Source organism: Curcuma longa, chromosome 13 (genome assembly GCF_044706935.1).
Source record: "Curcuma longa cultivar G26 ecotype Majalengka, Jawa Barat chromosome 13, ITB_CL_G26_1.1, whole genome shotgun sequence".
In the NCBI taxonomy this organism is placed as follows: domain Eukaryota; kingdom Viridiplantae; phylum Streptophyta; class Magnoliopsida; order Zingiberales; family Zingiberaceae; genus Curcuma; species Curcuma longa.
The window spans coordinates 6,600,310-6,627,271 of NC_133873.1; the positions used below are offsets into that span (position 1 = coordinate 6,600,310).

Here is a 26,962-nt window from a genome sequence, read left to right on the forward strand (position 1 = left end):
GAACGTGCAATGCCGACCCGTCCTCGGCCGGTCTCCGACCGCGATTCGATCGAAATTCGGCCCGATCGCCATTGACAGTGGCCTCGCGATGGGCGACGGTTGTTTTCGACCAAATTACGTTGGATTTCGGCCACTATCGGGTCGGAACCCGACGTCGGACGGAGCGCCGGCGAGTTACGCATCGATCGCGCCCAAGGGAGGCCGGACGGAGCGGCGAGGGCAGCGGTAGCGACGATGAGTCGCAGGTGTCGCGCACGGGTCGCGCATTCCTCATAGCATTTCTCTCTCTCTCTCTCTCTCTCTCTATATATATACTCCATTTCCGAGATAGTGTTTCACTTTGTCGCCATCCCTTTTAAATCCACCACCAGTGTGTCGCTTGAAGTTGCCTTTACTTTTGCTGGTGTAGAGCGCTTCCTTTTCACCTTTTAGAGAGACTCCTCCCATTAGCTTAGTCATAGCTTCTTGCCCTGCAAGTAAATTTTCAAATTCAAGAAGTGATGGTTGCATTGGCCATCCTTGTATTGCAACAACAAACCCTTGATATTCTGGCTTCAAACCATGAATAATTATTCTTTTTATCCTTGTTTCTCCAATAGGAGCTGTTGGATCATATTCTGAAATTTCACGACATATCAACTTCACCTTGTAGAAGTATTGGGCAATCGTCTTATCATGTTGCACTATTGACAACAGCTCGTTCTCTAGAAGTTGCAATCTTGCATCATTTTTCTTTGAAAAAAGTGTAGCAAAGATATCCCATACCTCTTTTGGTGTTTTGACATCTCGGATGTGCTCCAACATTTCTTCTTCGATTGTGATCTTTAAAGCAAACATTGCTTTACCTGCTTTAATCTTCCATTTTCGCAAGGTGTCATTGGCATTTTCTACTGGCTGCGTAGCTTCACTACCACTGACAACCTCCCAAAGATCTTGACCTTGTAGGTAAGACTCCATACATGTTGTCCACATGTTGTTGTTGAGCTTCTTGATTCCTCCTACGACTTGAAGATCGTCCATCGTGTCGAAAAGACTTTGATTATACCAAACAAGTTTAATTCACAAACTTATAAAGTATAAAACTCCTCGCAATTCAAGATAGCTCCACTAAGAACAATCCGTGATCGTTCTGCTCTGATACCAATTGTTGAGAATCGGACTACCAAACAAGTAATTAAATTACTTGTATTACACCCACACTAAAAATACTACAACACTTTTGTGGATCACTCACGAGGAAGAAAAAGAACAACTCACAACTTGACTCACAAATTTATTTATTTTTTATTGATGAATGAATGAATAAAAACTACTAGCAGGGGAGAGTATTTATGGTACTCATCATGCAATCTACACAGTTCAATAAAAATAATCTTAGCCGTAAAAAAGTCTCATTCTTATCCATTGAATGAGAGAAACACTCCCTACCATACATTTATTTCTATCTCTTACCAAATCGTCATCCATATCCATTAGATAGGAAAATTATTTATATCCATAAGATTAGAAAAATATTCCTATCCACAAGATTTATCTTATCCATTGATGGATTGGGGTTGATCCTCAACAAGAGGATACAAACTGATATTATATCATCGAGGCTAGTGTTCAACACTATCTTCGTAAAATGAAATTATTTCCCAAGATACAACAACGACATTTCGGAATAGTAGCACTTCAAATTCCGAGATCAACAAACTTTTTTATAGGCTTTTTGGATTCCGAATACACAAGATGACTTACTTGCTTTTGAAATATAAAACTTGAGTAAAATGGTGCCCCTCGTAGAATTTTCAATAGTCATGACCAATTATCAGTTGACTTGGAGAATTTCCAAGAACTTCACCAACAAAAATAAGAACTTCAATAAAAAAAGGTAGAATTCATCATCCAGCGGTTTTACAGATCGGTTTTACGATATCATCTATGAAGAAGTAAATCGAGAAGTTGTAGTTGATCACTACGGAAGAGGACATTACCTCGACTTTGTCGAAATTCGATCCTTGCCCACACGGTTGACCTCACGATCATCTGCGATGAGTTAATCAAGAAGTTGCAATTGGTCACTATGAGCAGAGAATAGTCTTGGTTTTGGTGAGATTCGACCCTTATCCACTGATCTATCCCATAGTAATCAATTCAATTATACCTGGGGGCAAAAATAATTTTCTTTCATTAGCGCACCATGCATCATGGCCATTGCTTGTTTGATAGCAACTAAAAGAATTGAAAGGTAGCAGAGAAGACTTATAAAAAGGGTCATATAATAGTTTCGAAGGTTTTAATTAAAATTATTATATATTTACTTTTGTATTTGAATTTTAAATTTAAATATAGTAATATGCATAATAATTTTAATTGAGTCTGATCACGGATGTGCTCTAATATATTTTTTTAAATAATAAAAAAGTTATTAGAGAGAAGGATGGTTAACCACATAAAAGGATTGAAGTGGCCATGATGGGAAGAACACGACGTGGATGGGAGCGAGAGTGTGACGCAATTAAATTCTATTATTTTCATAATTAACGTTTTGTCTTGCAACCTACAGTTATAACTGAGATTCCAATCATAATACTTGGTTAATTTGCTGAGTGTCTTACTGTTGCATCATGTCTACCCTGAGGCTATGTAATCTCTCAATTGAAGATTATGAATGCAGTTATAATAAATGTTAGAATCGATGTGAGTTAGAAATAGAGTGAATAACTTCGAATGTTTCATTTCGCTTGTGGGCTCATCGTTTGAATGCACAACGGAAAATTTGAATCAAATTTAAGGTCATATGCACAACATCGTTGGTTTTACTTGGTTCACTATTTTCCAAAGCAACTATGTTCAAGGCCTAGTCCTAGTAGACTATCACCATTATCCTTTTCTTTCTCAGATACCTTTCAGAGACGAAGAAGTCTTTTACAAGTTATTCTTATAACAAGCACAAGCAATACAACCAAATACAAAAGATACAAATGCAATCAAAGTAAAACAAACTTTACATGTAAAAACTTTATTTTGGATGTTTCTTTATCGCTTGGATTACCTTTTAATGATAGGATATGAAGCAACACTTCGTTTTCAATCTCTCAAGAACTGACTACTTCAAAACACCTCAAAATCTTTTTTATAAGGTTGATGTTTGGGTTGATTTCTATCTATTAGTCGACTGATCTTACCTATCAATTGACTACCCAATTGAATCTAATGGTTTAAACTTGCAGAATAGATGTTTCTTGACTTGTTTGACCACCATCAATCGACTACTAAACCCTTCAGTCGACTAATCACAAACAGTCGAATCCTGCAATAGGGTTCTAAACTTTCAATATGCTTTTGTATGTCAGAACAATGACATCAATTGAATGATATACTTTATTAGTCCATTGATTACGATCAATAGAGTTTTTCAGTTGAGTTTTAAAGCTTCTAAACACCATTGCAGTGCCCATCGATCAACTGATTAAACCCATCAGTCGATTGTTATTACAATAACACTGTAACAAAAATATTATAGCAAAATATTATTCATGGTTACCGTAGCAGTACTATAGCAACATTGTTGTAAAAGTACTGTAGCAATCAATTTTTTTTTAGGTTTTGAAATTTTTTATGTCCATTTGTCAATCGATATACCCTATCAATTGACTAATACTCCTGTTTTAGTCTTACCAAAGTAGAATTCTTGTCTTATCCTGTATGCAGTTGACCTCAACCTACTAGAACTTTTGTCCGACATTCAACTAACTTTGACTTGCTGAGACTTCTTGTTGTCTAGCATCCGATCAACTTTTAATATGTCAGAATTTCCTTGTTGTCTAGCATCCAATCAACCTTAATCTGTCGGAACTTCTTCATTGTCTAGCATCTGGACAACCTTGACCTATTAAAACTTCATGCCTTATGCTAACTCCCTATTGAACTTCCAATCACTAAGTGTTCGATTAACCGTGATCCACTTAAACTTTCTGTCTCGTGCCAACTCCATATTAGATTTTAGACTATCATGTGTCTGGTCAACCATGACCCACTTAAACTTTTCCATCATCAATTATCCAATCAATTTTGAACTACTTAACTCTTTTTCAACCAACTAATATATTAATCAACTGTCAAGTATCCGATAAATTTTGACCTATTGGATGTCTCACTCGACCAACTAATATATTGATCAAACATTAAAATTCTAACTCAAATCAACTAAGCTTGATCAACTTAATCAAATCTTGACTATGAATCAATTGCACTAATAATAAATAAACAAAATCGATTAAGATCGCAAGTGTCTCTAATAATAAGGTTAAAGAATAAGAACAATTTTAATGCTATGTGAGAAAGTCCACAACTAACTCCAATAAAATCCTTTAAAATCAACAATAAATAAATAAATAAATAAAACTTAAATGGAGCAAAAAATATATTCCCTTAAGTCACTATTGGGCCTAATGGGCTAACAAACCACCTACCTAGATGGCCCAATGAGAGTTCGTATATGATCTAAAATTTTAAGTTTTACTAATACCCAAACTATTTAATGAATTATTTTTTGGTAAATAAGGATATTATTGGAGTTGTGGTGGCTATATTTATATTAAAAAAATATTTTTTTTAGTTGAAATGATTTTATTTTAGGCTATTAAATAATTTTAATCAAAAGCATTTAATGGTCTCTTTTTATGAAAAAATTATTGTAAGATGAGTATCAATTTTGCTTTAAAACATCATCATCACGTAGGCCATGTGTTTGACGTAAGGGTGTCAAAAATAAACTCGATCCGTCGATCCGATCTTGATCTATATGAAAAATATCAAATTCGAGTTGGGTTAGATTGGGTTTGGATTGAAAGATTTTGGATTGAGTTGGATTCGATTGATATGAATTTAAGATTTAAGATTTTTTGAATTAAATTAAATTTTATTTTAAAAATTAAGATATTTTATGTATAGTAGAAGGTTAGTATGATAATAATAAAGTATTGAGATAAAAATGAAGAATTATTAAAAAAAATCTTTATTAATCGAGTTGGTCGGGTTATTTGGGTTGATTGAGTTAGTTTGAGTTTAGGATTTTCAAATTGAGTTTGAGGTTGAGTTTGAGTTGAGATTTTTTTATAATATTTTTATTTTAATCCGATTCGAAATCCACTTGATCTATCCGAATTGATACTCCTATCTTGGATGATTATCCATTTGCTAAATTTAAATTATAACACCATAAATAAATATATTTTTAGGATGTGATAAATTTCACAAGAAATTATCCATGAATCCAATGAGAGTAGTTTATATTTATTTTTAAAAAATATTTATTTAGCTTTTGGTTTTTGATACATGTAATTATAGAATTTCTTAGTATGTTTTATTTAAAAACATTAAATAATTATTATTATTATATTTTAAAATATGATTTCTTACTCAGTCTCAATTAAAACATTAAATAATAATTATATTTTAAAATAGAATTTCACCGGTTTAGGTACATATTTCATGTGGACGGCAAGGATCGGAGTTTCCAGATAGAATCTCATTATTTACGAATCTTAAAGCACCGTGGCTTCGAAGCCTGCTTCTAAAACCCTAATCCGTCTAACAGTCGTCTCCTCTCCGTAGGCTGCCACACTTCTCGCACACTTCGAATGGCGTGGCGGAGATCCTTCTCGAGATCGCTGCTAACCGCTGTGCGGTCGTCGTCCACCCGGTCGCCGCCAGCGTCGGCCCCAAGCCTCTGTGCTCCGCCTTCCGGAGTCCCTGGCCTCCAGCACAGCAAGCCTTGTTTCGCCTCTCCTCGGTAATCCCCATAAACCTATGACCCCTGCCATTTCTCTGTCTTCTCTCCAGTTCTTTTGATTTGCAAAGCGTCGTAGGAATCTGGGAGAACTGGGGTGGATGCAGTCCTTCCCTCCGCTTTACAGCACAGTGGCCTCTCCTGGAGGTGAGCTCTTTCAGGGTTCATCCCGTCGCACTTGTCCTGATCGCTAGTTAGTCTTTTCTATCTTTTTGTATTTGAAGTTCTTCTAAAAAATGGAACTTTTTGATTGGTCATTGTGATATGATTATCTACCATGCATGCGCTCATTTTTTTTTTTTTTTCCCTTCCTTGGACTTTGAGTTTTGGTTGTTGGAATAGGAAAAATGAAAGAAAAAAACATGGTTGATGGAAGAGTCAAGCATCGTTCAGTGGAAATCGATTTGAAAGCCCACGTAGGTTTCCTCTTTTTAAAACTGACCTCCGACAATGAATGATTAAAAGAGTTATTTTGAATAGGAAAATAAATGAAGATTCAATTCAATAATTTATGGAACAGATTTAATATTAATGTTTGATTGATAATGTTGCGCTTAGATATTTTCTGCTTTTACATAATTTAATTCTTCTTCTTTCATTTATTGCTTTTGTTAGTTTTTATCTGGAACACTGCAAATGCATTCTCATAATTAATTTGATAAAGACTACTGTGAGATGTGTCTATCACTAATAAAATGCTATATTTTTACCTAGAAGCTCAACTTTCAACTGAGTGATTCTGTGATGTATTAAGCAAGTAGAAGGAAATAGAAGAATGATTTCTGGTGATAGATTGTCTTGGTAATGCAAGCTCCACAATTGTCAAGTCAGTATAATGCATCCAAAAATAAGAAATACTTTGTATGGACAAAAGCTAGGCTTTAAGCTAGCCAAAGCTTGCTTGACCGTCCAAGTGTGTCAGCTGTTTTTTTAAGAGAGACATGGTTCCTAATTAGAAGGGTATCGTACTAACTTGTGCTGGGTCACGTGCAAGGTTGCATGTATCAATTTAGCGCACCAGTGGAGAGAGTGGAAGAAGAGGCAGAAGAGGAAGAGGAAGAAGAAAAAGCATCAAGAAGAAGATTCTTACTTATGCCTTGATGTCAATTTAGTGCTAGTGACGTTGTAGTGCTCTTGATGCTCACCTCTTAAGATCTATGCCTATGTTTGTTTTCCAATATGTTTCTGACAGTGTATCTAACTAGTGCTATGTTTTAGTAATGTTTACTCTGAAATACGGATGAAGGAGGGAAGGAATTAATAGTGAAAAAATATCCTCTGGAAAAGGAAAGAGAAAGGAGGAGAAAGAAAGAGATAGAAAGGAAACACGAAAGGGAAGGAGAGAAAAGAATCCTCCAACTGTCCAGACCGACCAAGCGAGCTCGCCGCTGTGTAGCCAAGTTACCACCTAGCAACCTCACCATGAGTTCACAGTGAGGTCACGATCTCTCAAACCTGCAATCCAATTCTATATTACCTCACTCTTCTTATTTAGGATCTTGATCAACACAATCATGGCTTACTAAAATTAATTTGCATTTGCATAGGCATTTTAAATCTGATATTCGACAAAAAAAAAATAGGCATTTTTTCACACTATATCATCTTTAAAAAGTGAATTATATGAGAAGTTTTTCTTAAGTATCCTTTTCTGTTTTCATGTATTCTAAAGAGTTGATAAAAGAATTTTATGATACCATAATGAACATTATAGATAAATTAGAATATATTGTGAGAGATTACTAACTTTCAACTCTTTACTATCATATTGCACCATTGATTTTTTATATATGAATAATATTCATCATATTAAAATGGTACAAATTTTCAAATGTTTGTTCTAATAGTATATATTGTAAGTGTATACATATGAGATATTCTAAATTTCAAATATAATTTCAAATAATGTCAAAAATTGTAGGTCTTATGATCCTACACTTATGCCTTTCTCGGCTTCTAGATAGTATCTGAATACTGACATCCTTACTGGAAATTGTATATTAACAAACTCTGATATTAACTACTAATTATTTATATTAAATATGTTATATGGCAGTGTTAGAACGATGTTACGTGTAATTGTTGATAGTTTCTGAAATCTAATATTATTACTAATGAATGAATTGTAATTTAATGTTGTTCATTAACTATATTATTATTAACAATAATTACATATCCTCTAATACTATATTGACTTTATGGTATTATTAATTATTTTTATGATATTAACTATGGTGAATATAAGTAAAATGCATTGATAGCTAAATGTTTCAAGTATAGGATTTAATACATAACAACAGATTGTTAATATTGACATTTTAAATAAAAATGTAATTATATTATTTACTAATTATAATAATTATGAATATGTTAGCAAAGGATTTGTTATTTCATATAAAACTGAAACTAATAGCATTAAGTATATTGTAATTAAGCACTACTATAGTTAGATACATTATAAATGTTTGGATGATTTTAAACAAATTTATTCCCAATTTCTCTTTTTTTTAAAAAAAAAAAATATATTTAATTTTGTTATTTTTTTGTTTCTGTTCGTCCCAATCTTACGGATTTGGTTGATACTAAGGTTTTTGAATCAACTAATCTCAATACCCATACTGATTCGGCTGACTATGGTTATTATGCTAATTGTGTGCCATCAGAAATATTTGACATTTTTATTTCATGCTGTGCAAGATTCTGAAGTAATTGAATTGACAATCTTTGCTAACAGTTACATAAATTTGTTCTCTCATATTGACACTTAAGTTGGCTGGATTGAACAGATGGTGGAGACTCTCAGCAAAAGAGTAGTACTTCATTTGAGAGTGCTGATGATTTTGAACGGCGTTTATTTGGTGATATAGGCAATGACAAAATGAATGATCCTTTTTATCGCAAGCTTGACAAACTTGAGAAGGCTCATGAAAGATATACTGGCGCCAGATCAAATGAGGGTAACGGTTCCAGTATAATAGATGGTATAAGTAATAGTTTTGATTCACTAGCAGATGGTATGGATGAAAAGTTGGACAAAGCAGCCCGTACATTTACATATAGCAATGAGATACAGGAAGATGATTATAGGTTCAGACCAGATGTGACATTTTATCCTGGCAACACCTACAATCTAAGGGTAAGAGCTAATGGTTAATCTTTTTACTGTTTATTTTAAGTTTATATTTTTTATTTGTAATACTCATTTTGATCTCTATGGATGTCTTTAGTTGGAGAAGAATCTTAATACTATTCTATCGATCTGATGATTTAATGCTGAATCTGAATCCATATGTATGGCATTAAGCTTTTTTGATTCCATTATGTTCCCTCATTTTCACTCATCTCTGTATGCTTTTTCTAACTGCTTATTTCTGTCTAAGTTCTAGATTTGACTAACTATTGTTGTTGCATACATTATCTGAAGAGTGAAAACTTAGATGTCACTTTTCTCTCTTCCTAATTTCCCTTTTTCTGTGAGCTTAGTTGAGGATATATTCTGATTTCTTTTAATAGTACCTTTGGTTCATAGGATTAGCTATTCTATGCCATGAATGTTTGGTTGTAACAATGAACTTAGAATACCAATTTCTATTGAATTGTCAAAAAGAGGTGTGCTTGTACCTAGGCCCTGCAATTTTTTATTGCATAATTGCACTCATGGCCTATAAAAATATTACTTCCACCATCTTTGATATTGTTATGACCAGTTGACTAGCACTGAACCCTCTCATTCCATATTTCATTTTTTAATCACTACTTTGCACTTTTGACTCGGATATCTGTCTGCGCTAGGCTGAACGTTACAAATTCCTCTTGTTTAAAGATTTGAGCCAATTTGTCTGAATTACTTTGGTCGCTGGTGATTTGTGGGAAACTAATTAGTTCCATGTGCTTGACTTTTTTGGCAAAGACATCTGTCGTTATCAGCAGTTGGAAAGCTCCAGCAACTTGCTGTCTCCTGTCTGCCAGCTAACATACATTAATAATCCATATAAGGTTGTTTTGATATACTCGACACATCAAGGACCTCACTATGTTCAAGACTCAAATCACCACTGCACAGGGGCACTAGCATCCATATAATGTGGATTATAATTTTAATGCTGCAGTTATAAGTATTACTAAGACTGTTATTCCCTCATTGTGGTTTCCTTCTCACAAATTTTCTGTGACTTCCACAAGGATCTTGATCTCACAAAGCCTGGGATTCACAAGCCTCCCAAAAGAACAGAGTTTACGACTACCACAAAAGAGGTACTGAAGAAAGCTGATTTCAGGGTAAGCTACATATTTCTTTTACTTTTGTTATATAGTTAAATTTTTGACTTCACACTTCACTATAAAAATGCCAAACAACGCGATGTCTAGCTATTTTGGCAAATAACCAGTAAATTTGACTACTAATTTAAGATATAAAGTAAGTTTGTGTTCATTGCATTCTGGCACCTTAAACAAAAGCTATACTGTATTGAGATTCTTGTACTAGTTCAGTTAATTTTTACCAACATCATCTCTGTGTTGATACTTGGGGTTTTATGTTTGGAACTATTGGTGTGTAATTCATGCTCTTTGCTTACTTGTGTTAGTGGACTTTGTTACTTGGACTCGAGTACGAGTATCTGATACGGGGATGAATCTCAAGTGCTCGACGCAGTTTTTTTTTTTTGATATATTTTAATTATTTACGCTAGTGCCAAATTCTATTTAGCCTGCTGAATATAGATGTTACTAGATTCCTTTTAGCTTGCATTACATGTGTTAAGTTTGAAGTAGGCAAATACCTTCATCTGATTTTGAAGCCTTCTAGTTATCCTTTTGCCTTTCGATGCATTGATTATTCGTGCTTAAGAAATGTCTCCTTTTTGCGCCGAATGCAGAATGTGAGGTTCCTCGCCAACTTCTTGACTGAAGCAGGAATTATAATCAAAAGAAGCCACGTAAGGACTAAATTTTGAACCATGTAGCTACATACTTGATACAACTGATTGTTCTGCTCATGACTTTCTCTTTTCAGACGCGAATCAGTGCCAAAGCCCAAAGGAAAGTCGCTAGGGAAATTAAAACAGCAAGAGCTTTCGGACTGTTGCCGTTCACCTCCATGGGAAGGAAACCCTTCGCTTTCGGGAGAAACATGAAAGACGACGATGATGAATACGAAACCGACGATAACATGGCAGCACCTACTTCTGCAGACGTTTACAGGGAAAGATGATCGATCTGGCGTCGTTAAACTGTTATTCAGAAACATCCTTGGTAAAGACTAGTGTTGCAGTCTTTTTACAGATGATAGGCCTTGGATGTTCAGCACGAAATGTGATGGCTAATTTCATTGTTGCCTAAAATTATGCTGCACAAAAATTTCTTTTCCCCTTGCTACTTGAATCAATGGTGACTACAAACAAAAGGTTTCTGTATGATGAATTTTGGACTTGCAAATAAGAATTTTGAGCAGGAAACTACTCAAGTGCCAAAGCAACCGAGAAACTTCTTCGGCACTAGCCCTGTGGCACGGTGCTTGGCCGCGAGTTCCTCTGCCTTAACCGTTGCATCATTCTCTGTGGCTATAATTTATAGTTTAGAATTGCTACACTGTATGACGAAGAATTTGTGATCCGTGTGCGACATCCGCGATCCACCGCCGCTGCACCGTTGCTGCTGCCGCTCTCGTCGTGTTGTTCGGTCACCGCCGGTCGCTGTTTTGGCCGCGATCGACGCGTCATTTGCCGGCGCTTTGGTGGGTGTCGGATTCCGATCGGATAATGGTCGGAATCCGACGAATTTGGTCAGAAACAGCTGTCCCTCACTGTGCGGCCACTGTCGACGGCGATTGGGCTGGATTTTAACCGAATCGCGATCGGAGATCGGCCGAGGATGGACCGACGCCAATCCTTCCTCGGTCGGTCTCCGATCGCGATTTAGCCGGAATCCAGCTCGATCGTTGTCAACAGTGGCCGCGTCGTTTCCGGCCAAATCGTGATCGGATTCCGACCAAATCGCGTCTGGAGATTGACCGAGGAAGGATCGATCTGACGCCAGTCCTTCTTCGATCAGTCTCCGATCGTAATTCGATCGGAATCCGGCCCGATCGCTGTCGACAGTGGCCGCATCGTTTCTGGCCAAATCACGATCGGATTTCTGCCAATTGCGGTTGGAGATCGATCGTGATTTGGCCGAAATCTGATCGCGATTTGGCCGGAAACGGCGCTGCCACTGCCGACCCTGTTTCCAATCGAATTTTATCAGATTCCGACCACTATCCAGTCGGAATCCGATGCCGGACGGAGCGCCGGCGAGCGGCGCGTCGATCGCACCCGTGGTGGCGGCCGGTGATGGCCGGACGGTACAGCAAGGGCGGCGGTGCGTCGCGGGTGTCGCCCACAGGTCACGAATTCCTCATCACGCAGCGTAGCATTTCTCATTTATAGTTATTGATGGTATTAAAATACGAGAGATATAGTCTCCATTAATACAATACAGTGATAAAAACACTCAAATGAAAAATACAAAAGATCAGAGTTTAAATTCCAAATAGAATAGCTATTTTACAATTTGATTTTTAAATCTATTGTACTCTAAATTTATAGATAAATTAAAAAGAGAATATTTAGCTTCAAAATTAATCGACAGAAATTTAGACACTTAAATTATAAATAAAAAATAAAGAGAGATGTATTATTTACTCGCTTGCTTAGGGTTTGAAGGTAAGCGTGGCACTTCCGGATTCCACCGTCGCCGGCGAAGGTAATTGTCTTCTCCGGCATTAGGTTCGCAGCCAAATTGCATGGCCGTTCAAGGCGGGCAGAGGATCCTGGGAAGGAGGGAGGTCAGAGGTGCGGCCAGATCCGATTTGGGAAGAGACCTAGATCGAGCTGTAGACCACCTCTCTCTCCTCCGAGGTAAAGTCTATCTACTGCAAGATGGTTCATTTGTTATGTTCCTTCTGTTTAGGTATCTTGTCCTGCAACAATTATCTGTAAATACAACTTTTTTTCAATTGCTGAAAAACTTCTTGTCCATTACACTATCATGAATGTCGCCATTGGTTCATGTAATGAAGCAAAACAATCAGTTCCGCTTGCATTTTTTAAAGAAAAGGAAATAAACCAGGAGATCGAACCTCGACACAGCACCACCGGCCCTTATGCCACCATTGCTATGCTATGCAGTGGCAGCCATTTGCTTGCTTGAGCTTCCATCGATGGCCTCACACTATGACGGTTCTGTTAACTTGTGAAAATGGAAGACAGGAGCATTAGAACAAATAGGACATGAAAGATGTAAATTAAGTTGGAGTTATACCTAAATGTCGTTGGTGCTTCTGGGGCATGAGGGCGGCGATGACCAGAGAAAGTCACTAGCCTGCCATCTATCCACACTTGGAGACCATGGTGAAGATCGAACCAGCCTTGATCTCCCATCCCTTGACATTGCTGCCTTAGCTCAGGGCAGTTGCTGATGCCCAGAAATCGAAGATTGGCTGGAAAGCCATCCGTCGGCAAGCACAAGAGGCCAGGGCAGTCTGAGACCTCAAGGTATGTGAGTGAATTCATGTTCCTGAGTCCAACTGGAAGATACTTGAGTTGCTTGCAGTTTTCAATCTCCAGGTGCTCTAACTCCCTCAGCTCAGTCAGTCCTTTGGGTAGATGTTGCAGCTCGGAACAGTGTCTGACAGTGAAGTCCGACAGGCCTGCCGGCAGCCAAGTGTCCGGCAGGGATAACAATTGGCTGCAAGAGCTGATTTCTAGTCGGCGGATCAATGCATGACAACCTTCTACATAGAAGGGCAAGGTTCTTCTTTGCAGTCCACTGAGAGTGAGAGAGGGGAGTAAGGAAATCACTGGCCAGGAACTCCATATCCAGTCATCGTTCGTCTTCACTTCTAATGATTTAAGTTCAGGGAAATCTTGTAGGCCAACAAAGTTTCTTGATGCTTCAATCGCTAATCTTTTCAGAGAAGGGAGTTTGTGTCTAAGTTGATCCAGAGCCATGCAGTTCTTGATCGTAAGCTCGCGGAGAGATGACAAGGCACAGTCATCATCCCCCCACCATTCTTGTAGTCCTGACATATTTTCTAGATGTAGAGTTTCTAGTGCTGGGAATCGAATCTTGTTTTTGCCACAAAATGAACAGTCAATGCGCTTCAGTCCATGCATTTCTTTGAGGAATAGATACTTGAGCTTTGGCAATTGGCCAAGAGGTGGAAGGTTCAAACAATTGTAAGTTTGGGAGATCTGCACTGTTACTAGATTGTAGAAGGACGAATCCCCTATCCATGTCGGAAACAAGGCTCCTCCATAACCAACAATTGCAATCTCTTCCAGGTTGGGATGAGGTTTGAGGTATTTTAGTATGGTTTCTCTACTGTCATTCCCCACACTTTGAGCAACTGCCTCTGTTAGACTACTGTACTTCCATGTCAACTCTAGCCTGTGGATATGTTCCTTGCTTGATAGGTTCGCTTCAACAGCTTCTCCCACACTGAAGACAAGATCAAGCCTTTCAATGGCGAGTTCACCACGGAGATTGTTCAAGTGCCTCAACTGAGATAAACCACACTCAGGCCTTGTGCTCACAATAAACCTTGGCAGTGTCCTGAGATGAGTCAGTGATCCAATTTCTGGTGGCATGCATCTCAATTCGCCACTGGTATTGGTGTCTTCTGGTGCCAATGAGATTCTCGAATTCGATCGAGATGAAGATCGAGATGCCGTAGATTGCGCAGATTCCTTGTATCCTTTGGAAGCTCTTTCAGATGGTAGCAATTCCTGAGCCCCAAGGTCTGTAGATTGTAGAGGTAAGACACAGACTCAGGCAACCTCTTTATGCTTGTGTTCTGTAGCTGGAGACAGCGCAGGTGCTTCAGATCGCCGATTGATTCAGGCAACTGCTTCAAGCACAAGTTGGTGAGCATCAGAGTGCGCAGGCTACTAAGTTTCTCACCAAGATCATCAGGAACTGCCATTGTTGGGCCATTTGTGGAGTTGCCAATCAGTAGCAGTGACTGCAAGCCTTTCCACTTGTGCACTTCCTCGTACAGATAGCTGTGGCCCTTAAACCAAGGGAAACTCACTGCAAATTGTTCATAGTTCACCGATAAATGGCGAAGGCTTGCTGCGACATGCAAATCCGTGCCAGGCTCCATGTTAGAGCATTCTTCTGCTGCAATACATCGAGCACATTCGTGGAAGACATCGTGCACCATGTACCTATGCTGACGGCTCTTGTGATCGAAACGTGAGTACTGCAAGAATGAGCTCTGCATGAGGGAATCAAAGTAGTCATTGGCAATGTCTTCCACTTGCTCGGCACCTCGTGTTTGGATGAAGCTTTGTGCCATCCACAATTGAATGATGAAGTCCTTCTCGAACTCGGAACCTTTAGGGATCATGGAGAAGTAGGCTAAGCATGGCTTGAGATATTGAGGGAAGTTTTGGTAGCTTAAGCTGAATGCATCCATAATACTTCCATCGGCGGCACCGGAAAGTCCTGACAACAAGTTGCTTCTCAAAATTGTCCCCCATTTGCTTCTGTCAGTTTCTCTGAATAGCCTTTGGCCCAGAGCAATAGCTGCCAGAGGAAAACCTTTGCATTTGCTGACGGCAAGAATCCTATAGCCTTCAAATGCAAATGCTGCACTAGGATCTCGAGCAAATGCATACTGACAAATCAAAGACCAACAGTCATCCATCGATAAGCGCTTCAAGTGGTAAGAAGGTGAATTAACCGCCATGAAAGCAGCCACCTGCTCACTTTTAGTCGTCACTAGTATCTTGCTTCCTTCATCAGCAGAGTACAGGAAGCTCTTGAGCCTCTCCCACTCCTGGCTTTCTTGCCAAACATCATCCAGGACAAGCAGATATCTCTTTCCACTCAGCTTCTTCCTAAGTTCATTCTGAAGATCGTTGAAGGTGACCAAATCACACTGAAATCCATCTATGAATTCAATGATGGTCCTCATGATCCTCACCAAGTCGAAGTCATGAGACACATTGACCCAAAGCCTGAGCTTGAAGTGGTCCTTCACAGACTCATCATTGCAGACTAGTTGTGCAAGTGTTGTCTTCCCGACTCCAGGCATCCCAAAGATTGGAATCACTGAGACACCCGAACCAGTTACTTCACCTAACGGCATCAACAATTCTTTTACCTTTTGCATGTCGCGTTCACGGCCGAGAAGCCGTGGAGGACTCGCTGAGGTGGTCTGGTAGCCATACAGCCTCGGCGATCCACTGTGCAAATTGTACACCGGGCATCTACTTGCTATGTAACTCAGCCTGTGTTCGAGATCTCTCAGCCTGATGCTTATATCTCGCTTAAATTTCTCACGTTTGGGATTGACAGGAGCAAGGAAGTTGCGTACCGACGCATATTTGATCAGCTGGCAGCGTTGCCACTCCGTTGCAACATCATCCAAGGCATCATTTGCTTCATACGCAGCCTGATTGAGCTCAGCCAGCAAGTGTTTCACTGCGTCCCTGCTCTGCTCGCTCTCCTGTGCCTCGCTCAGGGCGGCCTGAATCATGGAGACGGAGTTCTGCAGCCTTCCCAGCTCGACATGGAGGCCGTACACCGTCTGCAACTCCTGGCGCATGTGAGCCAAATTGGAGGCCAGGAGTGGCACAACAGCAGCAAGAAACTCCATCGAAAGCAAAGGAGATAAGGAGGCTGATTCCCTGGAATTGGAAAGGAGAATTAGAAGCAAGGAACCATTGACATGAACTGGTCAGAAATGTAGTGCTACTGAACTTGATACAATCTTGAGGAGGATCGAAGTCAAGCAATCATTGTTTATCCCTTATACCGAGTCAGGTTAATCTAGCTTTGATGAAGTCATCACACTTACATCTTATCACATACGTAGAGGTCATTAGAAATGCAACTTGATTGATTATCTGTTTGTTTTCTGAATTTTTAAATTGGGAAGTCTTCTTCCTTAGTCTTGGCTGATAAAAGTCTTCTCTGGTACTTCTCAATTATTTTTCATTGAATTGGCCTTTTCCTTCCAAACTGTTGCTACCAAACAAGCAATGGTCATGATCATGAACAGTTGCTGTAGCTGTCGCTGGTCAAAGCTTCTCTCTTGTTAATGTTAGTCATCTTTGCAGATTCTTGGAACTTTCGTAGCCATCTGGTGGTTGTGGTCTCCAAGTCAACTGATGAAAATTTTACAAGTGGGAACGATTGAAGATTGGAGCAAGCAATTGGCTTCTTTTAAAACGCGAAGATTATTCTACTTGTTGATTAGTTGAAAGGTGAGATGTTGTCACATTGCTGCCATCGCATATGAAGATGTTTAGGCATGATATCTATATTATGTTCTCTAATATTCTGATAAAAAAATGAATTTTAAAGATTTTTTGTTTATCCGGGAAGATCCAGCAAACTGATCGAAATCATTTTATCCGTCCTCATATGAACCATTCAGACAGCTCCTTTCTCTCTGGCTGAAGGACATTTATTAATAGAGTTATCCATTTAAATTAGGTCCTTTGGATTGGTCCACCTAGTCAAACAATATAAGTAGGTAGGATTGATTTCCGGGACATAGCTAAGTTAGTTACGACGCAGTAGAGTTGCAGAAGAGAACAAGGATTCGAATTTTGACGAAGTCAGGCAATACCCTCCAGTGTCGTGACCAACTGCAATTTCTCGATTTACCTCCTCATAGATGGTCGTGGGGCCGCTGAGGTGGAGGATTCCACCTTTTTTGCAAAAAATAAATAGGTGGGATTGAAATTTTGTTAACTTATTTTAAGATGAGTTTAGATGGATCGATCCGTCTATGCCCGCGATCCGCGTGAGGACTTGCAGATTGAAAAAAATTTATTTTTTCTTCAAAATTTAAAATTAAAAGAGAAAAATTAATGAATTAGTGGGTTTGATTGGTCTAAATCGAAATTCAAATTTAAAAATTTTAACGACTCATTTAAATTACAATCTAAATTTAAAAAAAATTTAATATTTTTTTATTTTCTGATAGAACCGTAGATTGATACGTCTAACTCGCAACCTGCTTTAAGTTGGGTTGGATTAGAAATTCTTCAATTCACCAAGTTGGTGGACCGGTCCGTCCCGCTCTGTTATATGATGAATTTCTAACAGATTGATTCGTTCTGACATGAATTGACCTATTTGATAGCTCGAGTGAAAGAAAGAAGAGAAAAGACTCGTGATTATTGAACGTGCTCGACAGCCACGAGCTTCGTTCGCGTTATGTTCTTGGATGTTTGCCATTTTAATCATCGTGTTCATCATTGGTTCTTTGCCAAAGAAACGTCTCATGACTTGACTCGATGATGGGGATTATGTGTTAGAAATATTTTTTTATTTTTTATTTTTTATTTTTATTAATGATTCATGTGGGATTAAATAGTCATAATAATAATTAATGACTTCATTTAAACGGATCAATAAAGGGCCACGACGAAATGGTAGGACATCCATGTAATCTTCCAAATATCCGGTTTGATTTCTAATTACGAAGATTGATCTGAGATCAGGCTATCACCAGTTACGAGTTCGAGATACCGATATTCAGAAGACTGCCTTCCGTACCCGGTACGGACATTATGAGTTTTTGGTAATGCCATTTGGGCTTACCAATGCTCCTGCAGCATTTATGGATTTAATGAACCGGGTATTTCTGGAATATCTAGATCGTTTTGTGATTGTCTTCATAGATGATATCTTGATATATTCTCGGTCAGAGGAAGAACATGAACAACACCTCAGAATGGTTTTAGAAGTACTACGGAAAGAGCGCCTATATGCAAAGTTCAGTAAATGCGCTTTCTGGCTTTCTTCTGTGGGATTTCTTGGGCATGTAATTTCTAGCAAAGGGATTTCGGTAGACCCCCAGAAGATTGAAGCGGTTGTCAAATGGGAATCACCAAAAACAGTGCAGGAGATTCGCAGCTTTCTCGGATTAGCTGGGTATTATCGGAGGTTCGTGGAAGGGTTTTCTAGTATTGCCGCGCCTATGACTCGGTTGACTAAAAAGGGAGTCAAATTTACTTGGTCAGATGCTTGTGAAGCAAGCTTTCAAGAGCTCAAGCAGAGATTGGTGAGTGCTCCAGTCTTAGTTGTTCCCTCCGGAGAGGATGGATTTATTTTGTATACGGATGCCTCGATTCAAGGATTGGGTGCAGTTTTAATGCAACATGGTCGAGTGGTGGCTTATGCTTCCCGGCAACTGAAAGACCATGAGAAGAATTACCCGGTACACGATTTAGAGCTGGCGGCTATCATCTTCGCACTTAAGATTTGGAGGCATTATCTCTACGGTATTACCTTCGAGATATTCACAGATCACAAGAGCTTAAAGTATTTGTTTACGCAGAAAGAGTTAAACCTTAGACAAAGAAGGTGGATGGAGTTTCTGAAAGACTATGACTGCACTATTAACTACCATCCTGGAAAAGCTAATGTAGTAGCAGATGCATTGAGCAGAAAGTCCAGAGGGGTATTGGCATGCCACAGAGTTGCAGTGACTGAGATAGTCAAACAATTTTCGGAGTTAGATTTGAATGAGGAAGGACCAACACAACGTGGTATATTGGTCTCCTTGATCGCACAATCTCCATTAGTGGAGCGGATCAAAGAAAGTCAAGCAGAAGATCAGTATCTTCAGTCGATCGCTAGTGAGTTGGAGCTGGGCCCCAAGCCAGACTTCTCTCGGGATACGGATGGATCTCTTCGATTTAGAGGCAGGTTGTGCGTTCCAGAGGTACACCCTGTGAAGGAAGACCTCCTACGAGAAGCACATCGATCCAGATTTGCAGTCCATCCGGGCAGTACCCGGATGTATCAAGATTTGAAACGATCATATTGGTGGAAAGGTATGAAACGAGATATTGCAGATTTTGTAGCTCGGTGCCTAGTTTGCCAACAAATTAAGGCCGAACATCAGAGACCAGCCGGGTTACTGCAGAAGATCGCAGTGCCAGAATGGAAGTGGGAGCACGTCACTATGGATTTCGTTACGGGACTACCAAGGACGCAAAGGAAACATGATTCGATTTGGGTGATCGTTGATCGATTAACCAAATCAGCACACTTTCTGCCGATTCGTATGACAGAATCTATTGACCGTCTAGCAGAGCTATATTGTAGGGAGATTACTAGACTTCATGGTGTTCCCCTTACTATTATTTCGGATCGAGATCCACGCTTTACTTCGAGATTCTGGCAGAGTTTCCAAAAGGCACTGGGTACCCAACTGCGGTTTAGCACTGCCTTCCACCCTCAGACTGATGGACAATCAGAGCGAACTATCCAGACTCTGGAGGATCTTTTGCGTGCTTGTGTCTTAGATTTCGGTGGTAGCTGGGAGGATCACCTACATCTGGTAGAGTTTGCTTATAATAACAGTTACCACTCTGCTATTCAGATGGCACCGTTTGAGGCACTTTATGGTAGAGCATGTAGATCTCCTATTTTATGGGATGAGGTTGGGGAACGTCAACTTTTGGGACCGCAGAGCCTTCAGCAGGATGCTGAGCTAGTACGGATTATTAGACAGAGACTGCTGACTGCCCAGAGTCGACAGAAGAGTTATGCGGACCGAAGACGAAGAATGTTAGAATTTGAGGCGGGTGACCATGTATTTCTTCGTGTTTCACCCATAAAAGGAGTAAAGAGATTCGGAGTAAAAGGAAAGTTGGCTCCCAGATTTATCGGACCTTTTCAGATCCTAGAGCGGATTGGTGCCGTCGCATACCGACTTGCGCTACCTCCATCTTTAGCAGGAGTGCACAATGTCTTCCATGTCTCTATGCTGCGGAAGTATGTTCCGGATCCGACACATGTTCTCGAGAATCTTACAGTGCCACTACAGCCGGATGCGACATACGAAGAATTTCCTGTTCGTATTCTGGATCGCAAAGAGCATCGGTTGCGGAATAAAAGCATCCACCTCGTGAAGGTTGGATGGGGGCATCACTCGGATCAGGAAGCAACTTGGGAGCGTGAGGACGACATGCGCGCCAAATATCCTCATCTGTTTTCCTCAGGTATCGATCACCCTTATTTACTTTAATTTGGGGACCAAATTTCTTTTAGTGGGGGAGGATGTTATAATCGGTAAAAAAAAAAAAAATAAATAAAAAAAAAAAAAAAAAAAGGAAAAAGTCGCGAGACACGATCTCGCGACTTTTTCGGAAAGGAAGTGCGGAGGATTTAAAGGAGTCGAGAGGCCAAACCCTAGCCACCCTCCCCAACGACGCCGCCCCCTCCTGCCGAAGACGCCGCCGTGACTTCGCGCCGCCTCCTCTTCTCCCTGTTTCGCACGCCGCGCCGCCTTCGCACTCGGTGCTAACCCTCCGCCGCCGCTTGGAGAAGCAACGCCACCTGCCCGCACGGTCGCTGACGCCTCTGCGCCGCGACGCCGTTGCCGACGCCCACCTTGCCGCCGCGAGCTCGCCGACCGTCGCCTCCGGCGACGTCGTGACGCCACTGTCGCTACCGCCGCATCGTACACCTTCCTTCCACGCGATCACCTCCTTCTTTCCTCGCAATTTCCCTTGCCTAGGTAATCCTTCTCCTTCCAGCAACCTTGATGAGCCGAGTTTATCCATGGCATCGGTAAATTATTTTGTTCATTGGAATTGAAATCATAGCATCGTTGTTCTTGTTTATTAAAGAGTGCATGTGGAGTAAAGGTGAATTGGGGAAAAGGTTGACCACTAGTTAATTTTTTTAATCAAGTAAAAGGATGAATACCTTCTTTGGGAAGTTCGCATTGGTCTTGGGAATAAGGGTTCAATTGCTCTGTTAAGGCTTTTGAATTAATAAATGCATAATGCATACCTGTAATTATTAAGAGCGTTAAATTGGGTGTTATCTTTTAGAGATTAAAATGACATGAGTATGGGATTTTAATTCTGCGATGAGTTCCCTTAATAAGATATGTTTAGATTTTGGAGTTGAATTATTGCTATTATTATTTTTAGAATAATATTTGAGTATTGAATTATTTTAATATTATGTGTAGATACTGGTTCGAGTGGAGCACGCTGATCTGCTGACACTCGAAGTTTGGTAGATACAAAAAGTGGGTACCTTCTGTCCTTTGACTCTATATACCTTTGTGCATGAATAAATAGAATAAAATTGATTATGCATATTTGTACACCTATTTTCAAAAAGGGAATTAAAGTGATAATTAAAATACTGAAACAGGGTTAAATAAATTAAATCATAAAAGGGTAAAAATAATGGATTTACTTCCTGTTCACACATGGGTTTCATCTGGGGGTAATTAAAAATGGGAAAGGGTGTTTTCAAATTTTAATAGATACTCTGACCTGCTCTGTCTGTTGATAACTATCTTTACATTGCTTGCTCTATTTTAGTTCTTGCTGTTAATACCTTAGTCTATTGATACTTAGCTTTTATCTGTTGATACTCACCTTTAATTGTAAACATGATTGTGATACCTACATGAGTAAATAAGAGATAATTTAATTTGAGTGGTCGTTTAGACCAAATGATGAATACACCTACTGAGAATATAATACTGATAATAATCGATGAAAAAGAGATATAACAAGAAATGAGATAAGAGAAAATAATAAAGATTAAGAGGTGTTAATTAAGAGCCTAGCTTTATACCAGAGTTTTACCAGAGTACTGGACCGTACACCTGAGGAGTGGTGGCGTGATGTAGCCCTCGGTCCAGAGCACTGACCGATCACATATTATTGTGGTAGAGCAGAGGCCACGGTCAGTGTTTACTTTGTCTTCCACCGGTGAGGGCTAGAGAGAAAGCCCGTACGTTTGATAACGTATGCGACAGTATATTCTGAGGAGGCTATTAGCCTACACATATTTGAGTTACTGCTATACTCTGATGTTATCGGCTCGTGCTATGCACTTTTAATTAAATATAACTGTTTATACTGTCCATGATAATTGAGCATATTGATATTAATGGTGATGATAAATAATAATAATATTACCTGACTTTTATATGATAATAAATGAAGAGAATGATGAATAGATATATATATATATATATATATATATATATATATATATATATATATATATGTATACAGATATTATATTATGTACCAATGGAGAAATGTACAAGAACTGAATGTGACAAAATGAATTCATGATCCACTCTAATTCCTTTGCTTCTTAATTAAGATTATATTCATGCACATCTATTCTAATTACCCACTTAGCCTTTGGCTAACTTCTACATTATTTGGCTTCCAGATTTGCAGGCACAGATTTAATACTACCTGGTCCAGTTTGTGTTAGAGTTGCTCAGAGACTTTGACGTACTACGTTTTGGTTTGTTTTACTTCAGTTGGTGGTTTATGTCAGTTTCCTTCATTTATGAGTACAGATAGTTGTCCCTAGTTTTAAATAAATGGTTGTATGAACTCGGTCTCATTTCAGTTTATCTAATAACATTATGGATGGTTCTTTCTTTCTATTATATATCTTGGTTATGGTAATGGTTCCTTTATTATCTCGTCACCGAGTGAGGTACCTCCCGAAGGCGGGAACGACACCTCCGGGTCGTGACATATGACCACAAAAAAGTGATGAGATGCAAGAGGCTCAAGATGTGAAGGGCCTCTCCATCTCGATTGGAAATGTTTCAATCAATCATGGGGAAAAGCTAGAGAAGTTCACTAGGTTAAACTTCAATCGGTAGCAGCAGAAGATGCTCTTCTACTTGATTACACTAAACTTGACTCGGTTCTTGACGAAGGAACCTCCCAAGCTGGCTAAGGATCAATGTAGTGGAAGCATGATGTATCACTTGCATGAGAATTTTTAGTCCCACATTGAGAATTTGTGGACACGAGGTTGGTTTATAATGTATCACATTCATTAAAGTTTTGAACATGGATGGTGAGAGGCATTCTCTCATGCGTAACCCTGCAAGGGTGCAAATCTCAAGCCCGGATTGCACCAAACTAAGGTGACTAGCTCGTGTACGAGCACGACTTGCATGCGTTGCATGTTGGATCGGTGGACATTACAAGAAAAATAAGAATTAGCGATAGAATTAAATTTTCGTCTCTATATTAGCGACGGACATAAACTTCCATCGCTAATGGTTATTTTAGAGATGGAAATTTATTGCCATCACTATATTAACAACTAAAATTTAATTTTCATTGTTAATATAGTGACGGATTATTAATTCTGTCGCTAATATAGAGACAGAATTAATATTCTGTCAATATATTAGTGATGAAATTAATTTTCATTGCTAATTTAGCAATTTTGGGGGTTTTCGGCTCTTTTTTTGCTATGTGTGTTTGGTTTTCCTCTGGTGATCACGATCCACACCTTCGGTGATCTTGCGATCTCTCCTCCTGGTGAACTCTCCTCCCGACGATCTCTCTTTCTAGCGTTCCTCCCGTCGGTAAGCTTCATCTAGATCTAGATGTCGGGCATTTTCTGGGGTGAGCTCACCGACATTGGGGCCAGCCTTGTCGAGCTCGCTGGCATCGAGGCTCACTTGGGCTAGTTTGCTAGCCTCGGGCCCGACTTGGCCAAGATTTTTGGCCTCAAGCTCGGCCTAGTAGAGCTCACCAACCATGGGCTTGGCTTGGCCAAGCTCGCCGACGTCGGGTCCAGCCCGACTCAGCTCGCTTGTTTTAGGTCCGACCCGGCCAAGCTCGCCATCCACGGGCCCAGCTCGGTCGAGCTTGCTGACCACGGGCCTGGCCCGGCCGAGCTCATCGGAGCTGAGACTCGACTTGGCCGAGCTTGCCGGAGTTGATTTTCACTTTTTTTACCAAATGCAATAATAAGCTTTAGATTTTTGTTAGGTTTGATCAACGTTGGAAATTATTTTGATGTATTTGATATATAAAGGATATAAGTTTGGTATTGCATTTATTTTTGATGTGTGTATTAAGTGTTAGGAACTCAACATGATGTGTATGTGGAACAAGTGTTAGAGTTTTAGACCTCAACATAATGATTCGAAGGCCTAGAACAAATGTAATATTAGGGGTTACCTTTGGGCAATATCAACGTGAATGATGTATATAGTTAGAAATAACTTAATGGCTTGCTATAAAGCCTTCAACTAAGGCACTGTTAGTTTTAAGTTATGGTTTATTATGGTAGTTTCAAGTATTGTTTAGGTTTTAAATTGTATCTTGATTTTTGATATCGTATATTTTTGTGCTACAGGTGGCTGTTGGGATTAGAGTTCATATACACTTGGGTTTTCATAAGACACACATGTAAGTTTTTGCTCAACTCAGTAGTAAGTTTAAATTATTTTATTATTTCTTAGTGGTAGTAATTTTAATACGCTGATCAAATGGAAGTGATAACAAACATAAAAGGGCAAACAAGTAGTAAATGACAAACATGATATTTTTAAAATATCATTTTACTTATTAACCAATAAAAAGGTTAATATTAACTATGATTTGTTGGAGTTATAAAGTTAACACAAATAGGATTATATTAACGTTGTCAAAAATAAAAATACATCGTGTAGGTTCTAATGATTTAATTAAACTTTATAAAGCTTGGTTGCTCGGTAGCATGGTCGGTCGCGACCTCCTACTTTTTGCCTTGGCTGATTGCACTATTAAGGTTTAAACTCAGACTGAATGTTTAGTTTAATTTTAAATGTTATTGATAGTATTAAATCTAAGTGCTCAACTATGAGTTTAAACTATCAACATATTTAGGTTTACATATTTAATTGCAATGGAAATTTATTATTGCAGAGTGTTTCAATGTATATGAATAAAGTTTGGATGTATAATATATTAGAAAATAAATTTATCTGAGATGAATATTTTGCTAAAGTTGAAGAATTTGTGAACTTTACTAAGAGTCATCCAGAATGCATGAATGATATAGAGTTATGTTGCCCGTGTAATTATTGCAAATGTAGAAATAAAGCTTTCCATGATGAGAATACCGTGAAAGTGCATATATGTAGAAATGGTTTTGTTCCAAATTACTACATGCGGTACTGTCACGGAGAGCCTTATTTGTTTGATCCAATTGAAACTTCGGCTGCTTCTTCATTTGACACAATTGCTTTAGGGGAATCATCATCTAATGAGAAGGTGATGCAATCAATAATTTATGACGTAATAAATGTAATTGATCATTTCAATGTAGATGAAATATCAACACTTGAAGTTTTGCAATTATATGACATGTTAAAGGTTAGTGAAAGAGAAGTGTAGGAAGGTATTCCATCTGGTCATTCTCAACTATCAGCTACTGCAAGGTTATTAAACATCGAGGCAGAATATCATTTCTCATAACGATGTTACCATGATATTTATCAATTGATGTCAAAATTGCTCCCTGTCGATCATCAAATGATTGATAGTTTGTACAGTACAAAGAAATTGATGAGGGATTTAGGTTTGCCCATAGAGAAGATTGATTGTTGTATAAATAACTGCATGATTTTTTGGAATGAAGATAGTGAACTGATTGAATGTAGAATCTATACTCACCCTTGTTATAAGCATCATAGTTGTATACCAGGGAACAAAAAGAAAAATATTACTTGAAAGATTATGTATTACTTCCTGTTAACTGCTAAACTTAAACACTTGTATGCATCTACTGCGACAGTTTGCCACATGAGGTGGCATCATGAGCATGTGCACAAATGAGGTATAATATGTCATCCTTGTGACTCTCCTGCATAGAAACATCTTGATATAACATTTTCCTCCTTTTGCAATGAAACCACGTAATGTAAGACTAAGACTTTCTGCATATTGATTTCAACCATTTGGTCAGTCATGATAGCAATATTCATCTTGGCCAGTTATATTAACGCCATATAATTTACCATCATAGATGTGCATAAAAGATGAATTCATGTTTTTGACTGTGCTTATTCTAGGTCCAACGAATCTGAAAGAGAAGATAGATGTTTTTTTGCAATCTCTGATTGCTGAGTTGAATGAATTATGGAATGTAAGATTAGAGACATGTGATGTTGTAAGTAAAATCAAATTTACCTTGCATGTTATCTTATAGTAGACGATTAGTAATTTTCCAACATACTCAATGTTATCGGGATGAAGCACGACTAGTAAGTTAGCATATTGATATTGCATGATAGATTCTGACGCATTTTCATTAACTTACTGTGGGAAGGTATCTTGGTTTGACAATCACTATAAATTTTTACCAATTAAATACCCTTTCAGAGGA

At 38.8% G+C, this 26,962-nt stretch overlaps 3 protein-coding genes and 1 long non-coding RNA gene across 4 annotated transcripts in view; 3 read left to right on the plus strand and 1 right to left on the minus strand.

Moving 5' to 3' along the window:
- The window catches only part of LOC141843958 (putative disease resistance protein RGA3), a 10,495-nt gene extending 8,450 nt beyond the window's left edge, over nt 1–2,045 (plus strand). The window contains exon 2 of the mRNA XM_074731966.1: nt 1,972–2,045. Coding sequence (XP_074588067.1) covers nt 1,972–2,045 — 74 coding nt within the window. The remainder of the gene's footprint in view (nt 1–1,971) is intronic.
- A 3,570-nt stretch (nt 2,046–5,615) lies between these two features.
- Nucleotides 5,616–11,297, plus strand: LOC141844124 (uncharacterized). Its single transcript, XM_074732131.1, has 6 exons — nt 5,616–5,782; nt 5,859–5,926; nt 8,566–8,915; nt 9,962–10,057; nt 10,657–10,716; nt 10,794–11,297. Exons 1-6 carry the CDS (start codon nt 5,631–5,633, stop codon nt 10,989–10,991), a joined length of 924 nt encoding a protein of 307 aa, XP_074588232.1. The 5' UTR covers nt 5,616–5,630; the 3' UTR covers nt 10,992–11,297.
- Nucleotides 11,298–12,904: 1,607 nt separating this feature from the next.
- Nucleotides 12,905–16,552, minus strand: LOC141844123 (putative disease resistance protein RGA3). The gene is given in 3 exon segments (XM_074732130.1): nt 12,905–12,999; nt 13,079–14,465; nt 14,468–16,552. Coding segments are annotated over 3 exon segments (3,357 nt in total). The 5' UTR covers nt 16,422–16,552; the 3' UTR covers nt 12,905–12,983.
- A 5,215-nt stretch (nt 16,553–21,767) lies between these two features.
- LOC141843855 (uncharacterized) lies at nt 21,768–26,765 on the plus strand. Its single transcript, XR_012603093.1, has 3 exons — nt 21,768–21,830; nt 24,950–25,002; nt 26,649–26,765. It is a non-coding gene; the product is annotated as an uncharacterized LOC141843855 (long non-coding RNA).
- Nucleotides 26,766–26,962: the final 197 nt, after the last annotated feature.